Below are 18470 nucleotides of genomic sequence, written 5' to 3'. Positions count from 1 at the left end.
TTTTTTTTTTTTTTTTTTTCAGTTACACCTTGCCTTTCACAGAAGGAAAACCTAATGTCACAATTCTTGATACTCAGATACAAAAGTTACGGTCCAGATCTCTCTCCCAGATACATGAGGCAGCTGTGAGAATGAGGTCTGAAGCCACAGATATGAAGGCCACACTGTTAGAAATTGAGGACTGGCTTGATAAGTTAACGCAACTGACTGAAGAGGTAAGAACTTTAAACTACATAAATGTCACATGATGTGGAAGAAGGATTCTGTGCAATGGTACTATGGATGGAGTATCTAATGTGTTGTCTAGGATATGAACTGATCTGACCAATGATAGAAATCAAGGAGTTACTGGGCTAAGGATGACACTGGATAATGGGGGCAAAAGCCATTGAAATCAATTGAAGAGAAGAATTTTTAGCTGGGTCCTGGAAAGGTTTCCAAAACAGGCCTGTCATCATTTTCCAAGTACTCAGAATACTTTGAGTGATAAAGTAGCAGAACTGTGTAGTACAGAGGATTAAAATGCTAAGTTTGGTTAGGGTTGGAAAGACCTGGATTTAAATCTTGGATCTGATATGTGCTACCTTGGACAAGTTATTTGATCTAAACTTCAGTTTTCCCATATGTAAATGGAATTAAACATAGTACTTACTTCATGGCATTGTTGTGTGAAGATTTAAAGGAGACGATGATTGCAAAATGCTTAGCACAGTGCAGAGCACACAGCAAGTGCTAGATAAACATTGTCTGCCAGTCAACTCAGTGGACTGAAATAACAAGGAAGCGAAGACAACTTTTCCCTGTTTTTCCAGTGTTGAAGGAGAGTGTCGTTCCTGTCATTGCTATAACAGAATGCCAGAGTCTGAGTCATTTATAAAGATGAGAGATTTATTTCTTACAGTTCTAGAGGTTAGGAAGTCCAATGAGGAACCTGTACCTATCCAGAGCTTTCTTGTTTGATCATCCCATGGCATAAGGCAAAAGGGCCAGAGAGGATGACAAAGCAAGCAAGTAAGAGGGGACTGGATCATAACAAGCCTATTCATGATAACTAACCCACTTCCTTGATAACAAAGTGAACCTATTCATGAAGACACTGCCTGCCTCCCTCCTGACCTAATTACCTATTAGGCCCCATCTCCCAAGTCGGTTGTATTAGGGATAAAGTTTCCAACACGTGAATCTTGAGAGACACATTCAAACCATAACTTGTGGGTGGTGGTATGTTTTCAAGTAGAAACATTTTTCAAAATACATACAGGACTACAAGTAATTTTTGTTTTATACTTTGCATGCATTGTTACTGTCCAAGTTTTCTTTAGTGAATTTATAATTCTTTTATGATCAGAAAAAAGAGGGTTTTCTAAAAACTAAAATTATTATTTCAGAATTGGCAAGTAATGGATTGTGAGACAGAGATGATGTATGGTTTGTAAAGCATATGTAAGTTGCAGCCCTTTAATTGCTGCTGATGTCTTTCTTCAAATAACACTTGAGCTAAGAGGGAGTGTCTCCTAAAACCCCTCTGAGAAGATTAGGTAGGGTGTTTTCCAGTGGCTCTGATCAGCTGCCTTCTGTTTTCCACTTGGCCAGCTGCAGGCTGTCTCCAAGCCCTTCATGGTGTGGTCCTGTAAGAAGATGTGAGTCCCCAGATGTGAGTCACAGCACCTCTTAGAGGAGCCCAGAGAGTCCAGTCTGCAGCATGTCCAGTCCTCTGCATTTAGACTAATCCTAAACTTTCTTCCTTTTCCATGCAACCTACGTGCCCAGCCACAGAACAGTATGCCTGATGTTATCATCTGGATGATTAGGGGAGAGAAAAGACTGGCCTATGCACGAGTTCCTGCACATCAGGTTTTGTACTCCACTAGTGGTGAGAAGGCATCTGGAAAATACTGTGGGAAAACCCAAACCATCCTTCTGAAGGTATGTCTTCTTCGTGTGTTGTGAAATATTTATACCCAAAACTTGTCTTCTGGAGAAGGGCTTGCTTTATAATTTGCTAACCATTGAATAGCTATGGTGACTGTAATCAGTTCTAGCCCATTTTGACACCTCCTTTTAGGGCGATAATCCTCAGAGTCATCAGAGGTCAGTTGGCATTCATCACGGACACCCTTCTTGGTGACATCGTGATATTAGCACTGACATGGCATTGTAACATGGTATGAATTTTCTGCTTCCTTCTGATGATTCATGCAGAGGGATGCCTTTCTTTCCTTTACTTCTAGTGTGTGCAGGGAAAGAGAAGGTGGTAGAGCTTTTATCTATGGAATCTATTGCTCTAACCAAACGAGTCCTCAGATTCAAACATTTTGATAATCGCTACCTTAGGGCAGGGGTTCTAAACACTTTTAGAGTTACAGGCTTGAGTGCCCGCAGCCTTCTTCTCTAGAACAGCATACATCACACTTGCATCTGATGTTCTGCATTTAGTCGGAAGCTTCATAAAACCCATAACCCCATCCCAGAACTTCTTTTTGGTCCTGGGGATTGAACTCGGGTCCTTGTGCTTGCAAGGCAGGAGCCGGAACCACTGAGCTAAATCCCCACCCCCCATCCCAGAACTTCTGATGAGGAACTCTGTGTTTGCACTGGAAAACCAAAGGAAAGATGGAACTGGAAACAAAGGAATTGCAACAGTTCCTGTCTGTATATTTCAACATTCTCTCCCTAGTAACCCCAACTGGAATAGTGAGTTGGATTTGGGGAAGAAAACTAACTAAATATCAAGAAGAGCAAAAAGCAGAGTTAAAGAAGTGTGTTTTCTTAATATAAGGAAGTCTCTGCTAACTTCTAATAAATGTACTCAATGCTTTTTAATCAGGAGGGTATAAATAGAACCAGAGTGATTATCTTTTTTCGAGTGTTCTTTGCAGAATAAATCTTACTCAAGATAGAACCACAATTATAATTGACCTCAGCAGTGGGTGGAAGCAAACTGGTTAATAAATGAAATTTCACAGGAGGTGGGAAAGGGGATAGATAGAAGGACATGCTATGTGTTAGGCTTTGGAACTCAGTAAATAAACAGCAAAAGCCTTTAAGAAATTGCTTTATATATTCACTGATTTTATTAAAACTTATTATCCAGCTGAAGAAACCACTTAATTTGGTAGAGTTTTTTGGTCATGATAACTTGTTTAAAAACTAATTGAAGACCCCAGAGAGCTTTTGTTTTTATCAGTTATATCCATCAATATCTGCTATAATAAAAGTTAATATAAAAATTAAAACTTTTTATTAGTTCATTTCACAGTGACAGAAACTTCAGCTGGAATCATTCTTCAGTGGTAAAGTACTTGCCTCGCATGCAGGAGGCCCTGGGTTTAACTGCTAGCACTACAGAACAAACAGACAAAACACCAATAACAATAACAAATTCATCACTTGTTAACTTAGCATATTTTTATAAAGTAGAACTATATTTTCTGTAAAACAAACAACAGAATATTATTTTGTTTTTTTAAACTTCTTAAATGTCTTGCTTAATATAAATATAAATGGGTTCTTATATCTGTGCATTTAAGCTGATGGAACATATTATTTGGTTGAAGTGTATAACAAGAATCTGGACTCACATAGATATGTTATTTGGAAAATGGAGGGTGCTTTTTCAGATAGTTGCGGATATCCATCTGTGCTATAACACCAAGCTCAAGTTGTAGATTTTAAAATGTTAATTGCAGTCGGGGATTTAGCTCAGTGGTTCTGGCACCTGCCTCGCAAGCACAAGGGCCCAAGTTCAATCCGTGGTACCAAAAAATAATGAAGAAATAAAAGATAAATAAATAAATAAAATGTTAATTGCAATGTGGAGTCTGAAACTCTATCAATAAATTTTTCATACTTAGTTACATAAAAATGTATTGGTCTTAAACTTTGAGTAGCTCTTTTATCCATTCATGTTGTGTAACATCAAACATGTTCAGTGGGAATAAATTCCTCATGGTGGTATATTTCATTGTACAATGTGAAACAAATTTTTCATTAATTTAATTTATTTTTTATTCACCTATTTATTTATTTGGCGCCAGGGATTGAACTCGGGCCCTAGCACTTGCGAGGCAGGTGGCAGAACCACTGAGCTAAATCCCTGGCCTTGAAACAAATTTTTTAAATCACATTTATCTTTCTTTTTTCTTTTTTTGGGGGGGTACCAGGGATTGAAAGGCAGGCCACCAAACCACTGAGCTAAATCCCTGGCCCTTAAATCACATTTATCTTACCTGAAAAGGCTTGGTAAACTTTTTAGGTTTTAAAACAATTCAAGAGAATTATTTAGTAAAGCCAGAAATTCATTTTCTCTACTTGAAAGCACATAGACATTGTGTCCATTACTGTTACACCCTTGGGCACAGTTTCATGTCACTGTCTTCATTCCTGCTGCATCGCCAACTTTATCCTCCACTGCTTTTGCACCATCAGTGCAAATGTCAGTACTATGAAGAAGATAAATACCATGTTAGTCCTATAATAAAAACTGTGGACCTCCTAAATAGATCTGAGGGAAAGGCAAGACTATGGGTCACCCCTTGAGGTCTACTGCTTTAATTGTTATTGCAGTCCATTATAGGGTCATTTGGAAATATTTTAACTAAAGTGAACATAAAATCAGACTGGTGAAAGCAGTGATGGTCAGTCAGTCTGCTTTTGACTTTAACTTAATGTCACAGTCTAGGTGTTGCTCCATGTGATGTAACATATTATTTTTCATCTTACAGTATCCACAGGAGAAAACCAGCGGGCCCAAGGTACCTGTGGAATTGCGAGTGAACATCTGGCTGGGCTTAAGTGCTGTTGAGAAGAAATTCAATAGCTTTGCAGAAGGAAATTTCACTGTCTTTGCTGAAATGGTATATTTAATGACACCACTATCTTTTCCTTTTCGGTGAGGGAGAAGTTTCACTTTTCATTTTAAGAAAAGTATTCACATACTAAAAACAACCACAGCTGTCTACCACATAAAATTTTATCCTAGGATCTTAAGGGGCTTAGTCACAGTGGTGGTAAACTTATGGCATGTGTACCACAGCGGGCTCTCTGTTATCACTGAGAGCTCTAAAAGGTTCGCTAAGACGACCCTCTGGAGGTTTGCCAAAGTCGGAACACACGGGCGTGATTACCACCTTTGTTGGTGATGATTTACCTTTGTAATGATTCCTTTGCAATTCACCTTTGTGCAATGATTCCAGCCAGCAGTACTGAACATGGGTGCCCTTCCAGCTCTTGGCAGTAGAATTCAGTAATAGTGAGCACATTGGTCCCCGTTGGTGGAATACTAAGAATGCACACACTCACACATTCACACAGACCCAGGCACAGAGACACTTGAGATGTTCAGAGCTTGAGAAGTTTGCCTGAGGTAGGAGTCCTTGAATCCCAGAAGACCCACTGCACATTTAGGAGAGGCCTCAGATGTATTTGCTCAAGGGCAAGAAAATTCTAGTGGAATACTTAAAAACACAATAGAGATAATTTGTAAAACCTTCACTGAATTTTAATTCACTTCATTAGTTAAATCTCATTATAATGAAAACAATTTTCACAAACTTTGACAGCCAAGAGACTTAGTTTGATTTCTTCATACACTATTTTTTAACTCAATAGTGCTTATTGATTTAAATTTACTGGATGTATTTGGAGGGTTCTTCTGATAATTTTCAGATAAACTCCATTTAGCAAATGGGCCTTCATGCTCAAATAAGAAGATTGTTTTCATTCTAGCTAATCTATAAATGAGTTCCTCACTCAGGACTGTAGTTCTGATCTGCTTGCTAGGCAAAAAAAAACTTATGGAAATATTTCATGTTTGCCTTTTGCTCACTCAGTGATGCCTCTAAAGACTTACTGAATATTTAGGATGAGGATAATGAATAAGCCAAACCCTGCCCTCGAGGATCTCACAGTCTATTGCAATTATTGCAAAACTGGGTCACTGGTTACACATGCAGACTCCCAAGGCCATCCTATAGCTGAGTCAGGAAATAACACCAGAGGTGATTATACTGTGGGTGGATAGATATGGGCGTCTGTGGGCCACGTTAAGAAATACTAGGAACACATGAGACACTTCAATCCTTACAACTCAGGCTTTGAAGAGCTGTTGGAGACAAATGGAGGCTGTGTTGGAGGCCTTGGGGAGGCCCTGAGTAGATGTTGGCATCCAGCCAGTGGGTAGTGTGAAGAAGGGAAATCAGAGCATACGTGCAACTTCAATCCACAACTCAGGCGCTTAAGAGCTGTTGGAGACAAATGGAGGCTGTGTTGGAGGCCTTGGGGAGGCCCTGAGTAGATGTTGGCATCCAGCCAGTGGGTAGTGTGAAGAAGGGAAATCAGAGCATACGTGCAAGAGAGGCTCACTCCTGTTTCTGTAGGATTTCTTGGTGTCCACCTACCTTCTAGCTCTGTGGCTGGGACTAAGGCTGGAGGAACTACCCCTGAGCAACAGTCAACCAGCCTAGGGGTTCTTTTCATTCTTCCCCTTTTCCAGGTCCTTCCCTTCATAGAGTTGAGCTTGAGTTCAACTCCACCTACTTTTAGTCATTCCATGTGACTCTATAGTTTCTCCAGGTTCTAATGGCCCATAAAGACCAGGCACATTAATAAAGATAATAATAAATAATATAATAAGACTTTTACTGGTTCTTGCCTTCCTATGCTAATACCAGTTCTTGGTGTTCTGTAAAAATTTCTCCTGAAAATTTCTAGGCGGCCTTTGGTGCTTCCCATGTGGTTATTCATGCATACTTTTTTCTTACTATTCTGCCCCTACTGCTGCTGGCTAAAGGCCACAAGGCCTCACAGCCGCTTAATCACCCCACCTCTGCTGCTACTGATGCCCTTTTATCCATGTTGAAGTCTTTGCTCAGACTTTAACTGTTTTACTGAGACCCTGCTGATTTCCAGGCAGAAGCAGCAAGAATGCCTTATTCCTCCATTCTGTGCCCTTGTCACATGCTCCTCAGTCTCATTGCACTTGGTAACGACAGCTCCTTTAACTTCTGCCTAAAGCTGTCTCCTCTACAGTCTCAGAGACAATATCTGAGATAACATTATTATGCTCCTACTGTGTATGCTTGTTCCTAATTTCCCAAAAGGCCCCTACTCAAATTGCCTCCCTCCTCTCTCAGCCAAAAACTTCTCTATGGCTTATGCTAACCATCTCTTTGGTTGAGTCATCAGCAGACAAATGGAAATTCCAGTATGGGACCGTAGGGACACCTACTACCCTGAGAAATATCAACCCTGTTCATGAATGGGAGTATGAGAGCAGACACCATAGATTTATAATCTCTAACTTATGAGGCATACTCTATAAACCAATGTCTGCCATTCCCACTAAATCTGCTTTCCAGAAAGAACTTTGTCTACTTGCCACACTTCAGAGGGGATTAAGGCTCAGAATTTTTAGGCCCCTATATGTGCTGGATGCTAAAAGACCATCAGGTTTCAAATGTATTCTTTGTGGATTGCCTGGAAAATACACATCAATTAAATATTATTTCTGTGGGCAAATGTGCCCCAAGTTCTCAGTAGTTAATTTACAAGTAAACTTTCATCTACACATTCATAAATTGAGGAATATAAGGTTCAGGAAACTGTGTGGAGTTATTCAAAATAATAATGGAAGGAACTAGCATTAAACAGCGGGCCCTCAAGTTACAACGGTCCTGACATATGAACAACTTGGAATTTTAGTTTTAACTTATGAACAAAGTCATGAGTTGCAACCTGAATGCTGGCCTCTTGTGCTTCCAAATGGTCTCAGGTGCAGATTTAATCCCTGAAGTGTTCTGGAAAGAGCATTACAACATCCTTTCCTATGTGGGGTTAATTGAGAAACCCTGGGCCAGTGTCTCTCTAAGGACACTGAGATAGGCCTGTACACAGGAGAGATTTTGAAGGCTATGTAGAGGAGCCTGAGCCTTCAATTAACCAACTTGTGTTAGAACCAGCCTTCACGGATGAATTGAGTCCATTAAGTCAAGGGTCCACTGTATATTACTGTTTTTGAAACACATTCATAATTTCTCACTAGAACTGCAGAATAATTCCGTAAGAGAGGTGGTGTTGTCTCCAGTTTACAGATGATAACACTGAATCTTAGAAAAAGCAAATGACTTATCCAAAGTAGCACAATCAGCAACAGCCCAAGTTCAGTTCATACCTTCTGAATGTAAAACCTTCTTTTTACTTTCTGTGGCTGTCTAGCCTAAGTCCTGGATGAATCTGAGAAGTTGTAGGCCGACTTTATTTCTGGCCCTCTGATGGTGTTTCTCTAATTTCATTTTGATAGTATGAAAATCAAGCTCTCATGTTTGGAAAATGGGGCACCTCTGGACTAGTGAGACGTCATAAGTTTTCTGATGTCACAGGAAAAATAAAACTCAAGAGGGAATTCTTTTTGCCTCCAAAAGGCTGGGAATGGGAAGGAGGTTGGATCGTTGATCCTGAAAGAAGGTAAGCATTTCATTCTCTGAGGAAAAAAAATATGGCAATGAAGCATGTTCTTAGATGGATTGTCTTTGTCATCATTCTCGATGATATTTATACAACACCATAGAAATTCATAGACAGTTGAAAGATGTCATCAATATTCCACAAGACAGACAACTATAGACAACACCCAGGAGCTGGTAATTACTGAGAACTTACTATATGAGAATGTGCCAGGCAGTGTACTGGGCATCAGCATCGTCTTACTTAATCCTCCCTACAGCTCTAACAGAAGGGTAGTAGCAGATGTTATCTGGGTCTCAGACAGGCTTGGTGCCTCATGCTTCCAACCGCAGCACTTGGGAGGCTTACGCAAGAGGATTGCTGTGAATTTGAGGGTATCCTGGGCTACACAGTTCAAGGCCAATCTGAACTATGTAGTGAGACCTTTCTCAAAAAACAGAACAGAGAAAAAGAAGAGTATTATATGGGTCTGAGGTTTTATTCTATTTGCATTAACAAGGTTGACTGCCACAGTTTCATGGATGCTGGCTGGAGACGCATGACTCCTGGTTCAGAGAAAAGGACTTTATTGCCCACACCAAGGACAACAGTAGAGTACTAACATTTTCTGTAGTTATCCATACCCCAGGTCCCACAAGGTGTCATGATTAGGGTTAGATGACCCTTACACTTGCAATTAATTATACCGCAGCAGAGGAACCTGGAATTCGGTGCAACCAAATATTTTATAATGGGCAGTGAGCATGCTGGACATTTTGTTCTGGAGAGAGATACTATCTATCTCTGCCTTCCAAGACTGTTCCTGACATGAACATTTTAAACAGTCTATAGGACAGTCCAATCATTGCCTAAGCTGGCAAGATGTGCAAAAGTGCAAGAGACTCATGGATAATTACCTTCCAAGAAGACGATATTATCTCCATTTTGCAAATGAGAAAACGGAGATGTAGAGAGATTAAGTTACTTGTCCAAAGACAACAAAGCCTGTAAGTAGTATAGCCAGAGCTAAAAGCTAAGTTTAGCTAGGGCATCCAAACCACACTGGATCTTAGCCAAAATGCCAAGAAGTGATAGAGCATCCAAACCAGCATTCAACTATTCTGCTGGAACATCTGCAAATAATGGTAGAGGGTACGCTCTTAAATGATATGTGTATTATCTCTCAAAAGCTGTTATTAAAAGAGATAGAGAGAAACGAACACTAGAAGGAGGTAAGTGTGTTTTCCCCGGAGGTGGAGGAAGCTAAAGCCTGGCTTCTAAGTACTGACGACAGCGTTAGAACCAGAGCTCCTCTTCTCACCACTCCATCATGGTACGCTTGAGTTTGGAAGAACCAAACTTGGCAAGTTAGATTTTAAGGTCTCTGGCTAGAGTTTAGCCTCTGGCATTTGTTCCCTATCATTGTATAGGCATTAAATGAGAAGGGAAGTGTGAGTGTCTGTTAATCCCAGTGCTTTCTTTGGATCCATGGTAGCTTGCTGTGGATGGAGCCAGGGAAATCGGAGAGGAAATTTACTAGGGTTTGAATTAGACACGAGGAAGGAAGACGAATGAGGACGGGGAATGGTAGGTGGAGTTGTGATTAGTAAAGCAAAAGGTCAAAGCATGTCAGGCTGAATAAATCCTAGAGTTAGGTGGCAGCCAGGGTTTTTATTCTTCTCTGCAGCCCAGAAAAGTGGTGGATGAGCCCATTTTATACAAACAGTTCAAGATTTATTTTTTAGACCTCTCCAGTGCTTGATTTTAGGGGCAGATGAATCAGAGAAAAGATGCAGAGTTGGTAAAAAAAAGAACCATGATTTTAGTGTGTACCTAGCAGAAGATTTAAGTCAAGACTGGAACCTGTGCACTTCCCTCTGCAGGCTTTCAAATCCAAGAGGAACATTGGCAAAGGACAGTCAGTATGGGTTTCTCAAGCACCCAACTAGAGTTTGGAGTCTTAAATGATATAGTTTTGCTGTCTACCTAGGAACCATCCAGAATATTTGAACCCCTCCCTGCAGTGTAGGTTGCATAGACCAAGCAACCCATTAGTAGACATTTCCACACCTGGCTTTGTGACTTGGTCTCCACTCCATTTTTTACATGGGAGGGACACAAAGGGATGATTCCTTAGTCTTTGAACTGTTAGTGAAGAGTTTTGCTAAGAAAAAGCTGAACAGCCCTTCACTGAAACATCTGGAAGGAACTGTTGGTAACGCCCCTGAGAAACTCCCCACAACATTGTTTTCCCGATCCGCACCCTGACTACAGAAAAGGACCAACCTAACTCATTAGCAGTGTTCTCTGTAATTTAGGTCTCATTGTTCCAGCACACCCGCTCTCCAAAGCAGTGCCAAAAGCTCCTGGTAGAAAGAGGAGTCTGGAATGCAAAACCCACATGGGTCCAGCAGGAGGGAACTGGTACTTTTCCCATGGTACAGGTTTCTCCTAACCATTGGAAATAGCTGAAGCTGCTGGTAGCCATTTCTCCTCAGGTAACCAAAGCCCTTGCTTGCTGCAGCTTGCTGACTGAGGCAGATGCAGGCCACACGGAGTTCACTGATGAAGTCTACCAGAATGAGAGCCGCTACCCCGGGGGCGAGTGGAAGTCAGCCGAGGATACCTACACTGATGCGGTGAGCTGCCCGATCTTGAGAGGAACCCTCCTGTTCATCTCTGTGAATCACGATCTTCTGGAAACCTACCACCACCCTCTCTCCTACTTCTGTTCCAAATAGCCTTCCATTCAAAACTCAGGCCACACAAAAATACAGCTCTCACTTCACTAAAAAAGAAATGGGAGAAATGGGCCTGTGTGACTAGATGTTTCTGCAGAGTAAAGTTTAGGGTATGCAAATTTTTTAGGGTAAATTTTTATTTATTCTCTAACTAGTTTTTAAAATCATAAGAATGAATGGCTCATGCTTTTACAAACTTCAAATAATATTAAAAGAAATGAAAAGTAATTCTCTCTGACTCATTTCCCTTCTCAAAAATAACCACTTATATTTTTCATATATAAGTACATGATTTCTTTTTTTCTCAGCTGAGTGGAATTATGTTGCATGTATGATTCTTAAGCGTGTGGTTTTTGTTCGATAATATATCTTGGACATCATTTCATATTGATACATATAGATAGCTCTATAAGCTTTAAAAATGCCTGCAGAGTATTTTATTATATGCATCTGTTATAATTTACCTAACTAGTCTCATAAATATTTAGGTTTGGTTTTGGGGGTGTTGTTATTTTTTTGTTGTTATGTCACTTTTTTGTGTTTTTTTGGGGGGGTTGTTGTTGTTTTTTTGAGACAGGGTCTCACTATGTAGTTGAGACTGACCTAGAACTCACTATGTAGCCCAGGCTGGTCTTGAACTCACAGCCATCTTCCTGCCTCTGCCTTCCGAGTGCTGGAGTTACAGGTGTGCACCACCATACCTGGCTTGTGGTCACTTTTTAAAAAGTAAAATAATAAATAACATCTTATATATACATGTTTATTCACTATGAAAATTTATGGCTAGGAAAGATCCTTGAATTTGCTTAGTCAAAACAAATTCATATAAAATTTTGATGAATATTGCCAACTTTCTTTTCAAAGAGGTCTGTGAGTGCTCACTTAAGCAGTACATATACTAGAATTGGAATGATACAGAGAAGATTAGCATGGCCCCTGCACAAGGATGACATGCAAATTCGCCAAGTGTTCCGTATTTTTTTTAAAAAGAGGTCTATGAATTTAGATTTCCAGTAACAGTGCATGAGGGGACTTTTTGCCTGAACACTCCACATCCCATTGTATTTTCTTTGCCAGTATATCAATAAGTGGTATCCTGTCATTATTTCAATTTCCACTTTCGTAATTTAAAGTGATGCTGATGTTCTTTCCTACGTCTGCAGGTCCCCTCCATTTTCTTTGCTCATTAATTTTCTTTTCATAATTCTCAGTTTCTATGTAAACTTTATATACTTTACTCCCTCTTACATACTTAGCATTATGGGCCTCTATTAGCATTTCCCAGTACCTGAAAACATGCGCTTGTAATGTTTGATCTGTTCTCTGGTAGTTCTTTCTTATCTAATCCCTCATAAAGATAAGTTGCACATTTTGTAGTGTCAAGTTGAACCATGTATTCGATCACTTTTTCCTACAAAGACAGCAATTTCACAGGTTAAATCTAAAACAATTCTCTAGTAGTAAAAACAGGGTAGGTTTAAAAATAAATTTTGATGTAACAATTTTACATAAAGATTAGTTTTTCTGAGTGAACTGTATTTCTTAGTATCCATGTAAACCTGTGGATATCATACTTTAATATGCAGAAATTGTTCTCATTCTTGCATCTTTCAACCCTCTGACTAATTACCCTCCACTTCTTTCTTTTTGAAGAATGGTGATAAAGCAGCATCACCCGGCGAGTTTACTTGTCCTCCAGGTTGGGACTGGGAAGATGACGCATGGGTGTATGACATAAATCGAGCCGTGGATGAGAGTGGTAATGTTCTCTACCTGTTACTTGACTATGAGTTTGTAGCTGGGCCTTGGTTTACAGAGTGCAGGTTCCCTGGTGGGGAAGGGTCCCCGACAGCCTGGTCTGGGGTGCCACCCGTGACCACCCATTCAAGTGAAGAATCTGAAGCACAAGTAAACACTAGGGCAGGTTCTCTTTGGGGAAGGTTAAGAGTGGAAAATAGCAGGTGAGATGGAACCAACTGTTTGGGCTTTGAGATGTCTGGGGATCCGGAGTGAGAATTGAGGAGAGAGCTAGGTAGGTTCTTTGTCATAATCACACCCCATAGTTTCCCTGGGAATGTCACACTCAGGGGCCCTCTAGCTTGGAAAGGAAAATGAAAAAATGGAATTAAAGTGTTTGTAAATGGGGAGGGGAGGGGGTGGTGAAGGGAGGGCAGGGACAAGGGGAAAAAATGAGAACCAAGACCTGTCATGTAAAGGTACAGGATCCCAGTAAGGAATGTAACTGTACTGTATACTTAGAATGTACCAATAAACTCAATGAAAAGAAAAAAAATCCTATTTAACAATAATGTAGATTATTGACATAGTTTCTGTTAATAATGGTGTTTGTCTTTGTCTATGAATAGTAATCTAGTAATACTATGATTTATAGCATTTGTCATTGTCAAAGAGAAAATGTGATTTGTTTTCTGATAAAAGGGAATAGTGCATAGAAAGGACCAGCAATGACACCAAAGATTTCAAATCAACTTTGTTGCACACTCCAAGTCTTACAATAATACCACTGAGCAATAACTGTGTGCTAAACATGGCCCCAGTGTTTTTCATGAATTTTGGTTATCTTAAAGTAACTCTATAAAAAGGTATATTTTATCCTTTTAATGGAAAAATTGAGCCATAGGCAAGTTTACCGACCTGCAGAAAACTTATTTATTTAGAAAAGAACCAGCATGTGGTGGTGTTGAAAGTGAACAGGGGCCTGTGACTACATACCCACCTCCTATTCCCCTTGTGGCTTTGTCCCCTTCTGCCCCTTGTGCTGCGCTTTATTCTTAGATACACTCAATTGCCATGAGTGACTGGAGGCAGAAAGGTAGAGGAGAACCTCACCACCACAAAAAAGCTTTCTGAGGAGGAATCCAGGGTATGAGGCTATATTTATTTAGTTAAAGATTAGCAAAGTTTAAGTTGAGTGTCTCTTATTCAATGCTCACCTGAGTGTGTTCAAATTTGGAATTTTATGTTGAAATACTTATATGTAATAAGCTATCTTGGAGATATCTGAACACAAAATTCATTTAGGTTTAATCTACCTCATGCACATAACCCAAAGATAATTTTATACAGTATTTTTAGTGCCCCTTTATTTTGACTATCACTAATCACATGAGGTTAGGTGTGGAATTTTCTACTTGTGGTATTGTGGCACTCAAATAGCTCCAGATTTTGGAATATTTTGGATTTCAGGTTTTCAGATTAGGGATGCTTAACCTGTTACAGTCATGATAGTAGATAACTGTTTTGGGGCAATGAGAAGGACTAAATGTTTTCTCAAAAGTTATTTACTGGTCTGGCAAATGCATCTTTTTGGGTAACTGTTCACAAACCCTGTTCCAGGTTGGGAGTATGGAATTACCATCCCTCCAGATAATAAGCCAAAATCCTGGGTTGCAGCAGAGAAAATGTATCACACTCATAGACGGCGACGGCTGGTCCGGAAACGCAAGAAAGATTTAACACAAACACCTTCAAGCACTGCAAGGGTAAGAGGAGCAATAGGAGTTTCAGTTAAGGAGATATTTCTACAGGGATATTTGTAAATCAAGGGCTAAATGCTATGCTCAAAGGTTTTCAGAGTGTACACAGTGCCACCACCGCCGTGACCATCGATGACCTGGGGATTGGTGAGAAACATTTCTTCATCCTAATCCTACTGACTCATAAAATCTGGGACTAGCCCAGCAATCTGATTGTCAACAAGCCCTCCTTGTGATTCTGAGGCAAGTTAAATGTTAGGTACCACTATAGAGGTAGTAAAAGACCACTCAAATTATTGTAATAGATAATATGTTAGTGGCAGTAGCTTGGAACTTAGAACAAGATACAGAAGGATTCAAATCCTGGCTTTGCTTTCTTTCTCACCTGAAAGGTGAATACTTATCTAAGTAAGTTAGTGTAAGACTCTAAATGGAGTAATAAATGACGTGGTAAAATCGTATTCAGAGCAGTAATACGAGGCATGCTTTGCATACCTTGCACAGTGTTAGCCACAGCACACCCATCTGCCGCAGTCTGTAGCTCTGAATTTTGTGTCCACTCCACAGATAAGGCTCACACATCTGTGACAGATTTACTCCAGGACAGGCTACGCGTCTAGTAAGTGACAGGGCTGGTGTTTGGATATGGCTAGGTTCATTCTAAACAGGAACTGTTTCGGCTGCCTTGAAGGCCTAACTCCATTAGGTACTATGTGGTGGGGCTTTTTTTGTTTGTTTTGTTTTGTTTTTAATTCAATGAAAGTAAAAATGGAGCCATCATTGTCTGTGCAACTCCTTGGTAGCTCAGAATCGTGCTTCCAAAAGAGGGTAATAGAATGAATGAGCTGAGGAACGAATGAGTGTTTGCTATTGAACTATCCCAGCCTGATGGGGTAAGAAGTTTGTAGAGGTGTTTGACTGTCTCCTAATTATTAGCTTAGCAGCCATTAGCTTAGGCAAGAAATTTGACACCTCAGGGAGAGGTATAACTTTTCACTCCATATATAAAGTGGAAATAATGTTTTTTTAGACTACATCACAATGGTAGTGTTCCTATAAACTAATGAAGTGAGAAAACAACGCAATTTAAGCAGAAATCCACTTGTTTCATCCCACCCCCAAGCCTGAATGAGACACCACTGCTAGACCTCTGTCTCCCACGTCCTGACACCTCATTGCACTATAAGTGACTGATTATCTATTTCCACTTTACGTTAGCTCTGCAAAGGCAGAGACCCGCCCACTGTGTTGTTTCATGCATCTCTTGCTCCTAGCACAGTGCTTGGCACAGAATAGATTTGTATTTGTTGATGAACCCAGAGTAGATTTGTATTTCTACATTATTGTTGATGAACCCAGTGACTTGCTTAATCAGTATAAAGAATATTGTTGGGCTGGGGATTTAGCTCAGTGGTGCAGCGCCTGCCTTGCAAAAACAAGGTCCTGAGTTTTATCCACAGTCCCACAAAACAAACAAGCAAAAAACAAAGAATATCAATAATGCCGTTATCACTAAAAGTTTTACTTTGCTTTAGGCCATGGAACAATTTGAAGACCGCGAGGGATGGGAATATGCATCTTTAATTGGTTGGAAATTTCACTGGCAACAGCGTAGTTCTGACACTTTTCGCCGCAGACGCTGGAGAAGAAAAATGGCTCCTTCAGAAACACATGGTGCAGCGGCCATCTTTAAACTGGAAGGTGCCCTTGTAAGTAATCAGAAGCCAAAGTGTAAATAAAACTGATGTAGAGAAAACATACATACTGAATGCAATACTGCCCACTTCACGGAGCTCCTTGCAATCCCAGTGTTGTAAGATTGTAAATAGTTTGAGCAAAAGTACCCATCCTAGGTGTTCAATAACTCTTGTATAATGAGAAGACCATTAACATATGAACAGATCCAAAAATACTCCCACAGACGCACCTGCTTCCCCCAGTGTTTTTCCAAGTATGTCTGTTCTAACACCCATGTTTCAGGTATCAACATTCCAAACACAGGTTCCTTGATCAGTCCTTGGAAACTGCAACTGTTCAACAAACCAGGAGAGCTAAATGTGCAGATATGAGAGGGAGGGAAGAGGAAAAAATATCTCAAAAATTACAGAAATATTCAAATGGAAGCACAATAAAGAAGGTGGAGGTGGGGAAATGTAGGCTGGTGGAAGGAAGGAATAAGAACATGGCAGTGAATGATCTAAAACAATACTGCAGCAGAGTGTGGTGGCGCATGCCTGTAACCCTAACACTCGGGAGGCTGAGGCAGGAGGATCATCACAAGTTCCAGGCCAGCCTGGGCTACTTAGTGAGTTCAAGACCAACCTGAACTATAATAGTGAGACTCTGTCTCAAAAAACTAAACTAAACAAAACACTATGGCAATCAGTTTTGTATTTCTGCTTTATTTATTTATTTGTTTGTTTGTTTGTTTTGAGACAGGGTCTCACTGTGTAGTTGAGACTGATCTGGAACTCAATATGTAACCCAGGCTGGTCTCAAACTCACAGCGATCCTCCTGCCTCGGCCTCCTGAGTACTGGGATTATAGACGTGTCCACCACAGCTGGCGTATTTCTACATTTTGACCTGTATGCTTCTGCTGTTCTTTCTTTCTCCTCCCATCCTTTTAACTCTCTTATTTATATCCTATTCATCTTCCCTTTCTTTCAGCAGCAGGGTTTTATAAACCTTGACTTGAGGCAGAAGGATTGGCTTCTCCCTCCTTTCTGCTGCTGTCCAGCTAAGTGACTCTGAGGAAGTAACCTACTATCCTAGGCCTTACTCATCTTGAAAAATGGGGTGATTGGGAGACAAAATCTCTTTTAAAAGCCACCATTCCATTTGTCTATGATTCTCACCTCTGAGCTTGTTTATTCTGGGGCTGTGCTTGGGCCCACTGTAGGGAGCAGACACCACGGAGGACGGGGATGAGAAGAGCGTGGAGATGCAGAAGCACAGCGCCACCACTGTGTTTGGGGCCAACACCCCCATCGTCTCCTGCAGCTTTGACAGTGAGTCTGAGTGTCTGTCTGGATTTAACTCCTATGACTCTTACTTCCAGTCCCCAGTTATGCTAAAAATCTCATGTGAACGTTACTTTCAATGTCATAATTTGGTGAAGAAGATTTTGTAAATAGTTTTAAAAACCGTACCATATTCGGGATAAAGGATGATTAAGTCATTGATTTTAATAGAATCTGTTTAGTAGGGTACTCATCTTGAATCCCACAACTGTTATTGTAATTAAGGGGAAAAGGCTCCAAGTTTAAATAAAGGTTAGATTCAGTGATAGCCTTCAGAAATTTCAGAATAAGGCAGAACTACACAATAATAGTAATGATTAATGATAACAATAATAATAATAGAAAATGCTTACATAGATCTCATCACATGTCAGGCATACTCATTTAATCTTCATAGTAACCCTTTAAGGTAGGTGCCTGACACTGATCCCTCTTTACAGATGAGGGAATCAAGGTGCAAAAACATTAAGTAACTGGCCCAGGGATTTAGCTCAGTGGCACCACGCCTGCCCCACAAGTGCAAGCAAGGTCCTGAGTTCAATCCCTGGTATCAAAAAAAAAAATAAATAAATAAATAACTTCCCTCAATGTCTTAAGGTTTGTATATACAAAAGGTAAGATTTGAACACAAGTAGTCAGCATCCCCAGAATCTGTGTGTTCAGTCATTATGTTCTACTATCTCTCGAACTATATGTTTGTGTGAGTGAAAGAGGGGTGTGTGTGTGTGTGTGTGTGTGTGTGTGTGTGCATTAATATGCTAATAAAGA

The 18470-nt window shown here is 40.3% G+C and overlaps 1 protein-coding gene and 1 non-coding gene across 6 annotated transcripts in view; both read left to right on the top strand.

The window, feature by feature from the left end:
• The window catches only part of Myof (myoferlin), a 142582-nt gene that overhangs the window by 82374 nt on the left and 41738 nt on the right, over positions 1 to 18470 (top strand). For all 5 annotated transcript variants that reach the window (XM_010632083.3, XM_010632085.3, XM_010632082.3 and 2 more), the window contains 9 exons: positions 23 to 215; positions 1771 to 1926; positions 4725 to 4856; positions 8300 to 8463; positions 10967 to 11081; positions 12837 to 12942; positions 14541 to 14686; positions 16216 to 16389; positions 17582 to 17690. In XM_010632083.3, the coding sequence (XP_010630385.1) occupies positions 23 to 215; positions 1771 to 1926; positions 4725 to 4856; positions 8300 to 8463; positions 10967 to 11081; positions 12837 to 12942; positions 14541 to 14686; positions 16216 to 16389; positions 17582 to 17690 (1295 nt within the window). The remainder of the gene's footprint in view (positions 1 to 22; positions 216 to 1770; positions 1927 to 4724; positions 4857 to 8299; positions 8464 to 10966; positions 11082 to 12836; positions 12943 to 14540; positions 14687 to 16215; positions 16390 to 17581; positions 17691 to 18470) is intronic.
• LOC117287101 lies at positions 12058 to 12164 on the top strand. The gene has a single exon (XR_004518286.1). It is a non-coding gene; the product is annotated as a U6 spliceosomal RNA (small nuclear RNA).

This window comes from Fukomys damarensis, unplaced genomic scaffold, assembly GCF_012274545.1.
Source record: "Fukomys damarensis isolate Sample0158 unplaced genomic scaffold, DMR_v1.0_HiC HiC_scaffold_20, whole genome shotgun sequence".
NCBI lineage: Eukaryota > Metazoa > Chordata > Mammalia > Rodentia > Bathyergidae > Fukomys > Fukomys damarensis.
The sequence above is the reverse complement of the archived record's forward strand: the minus strand, read 5'-3'. Positions and strand labels throughout refer to the sequence as shown.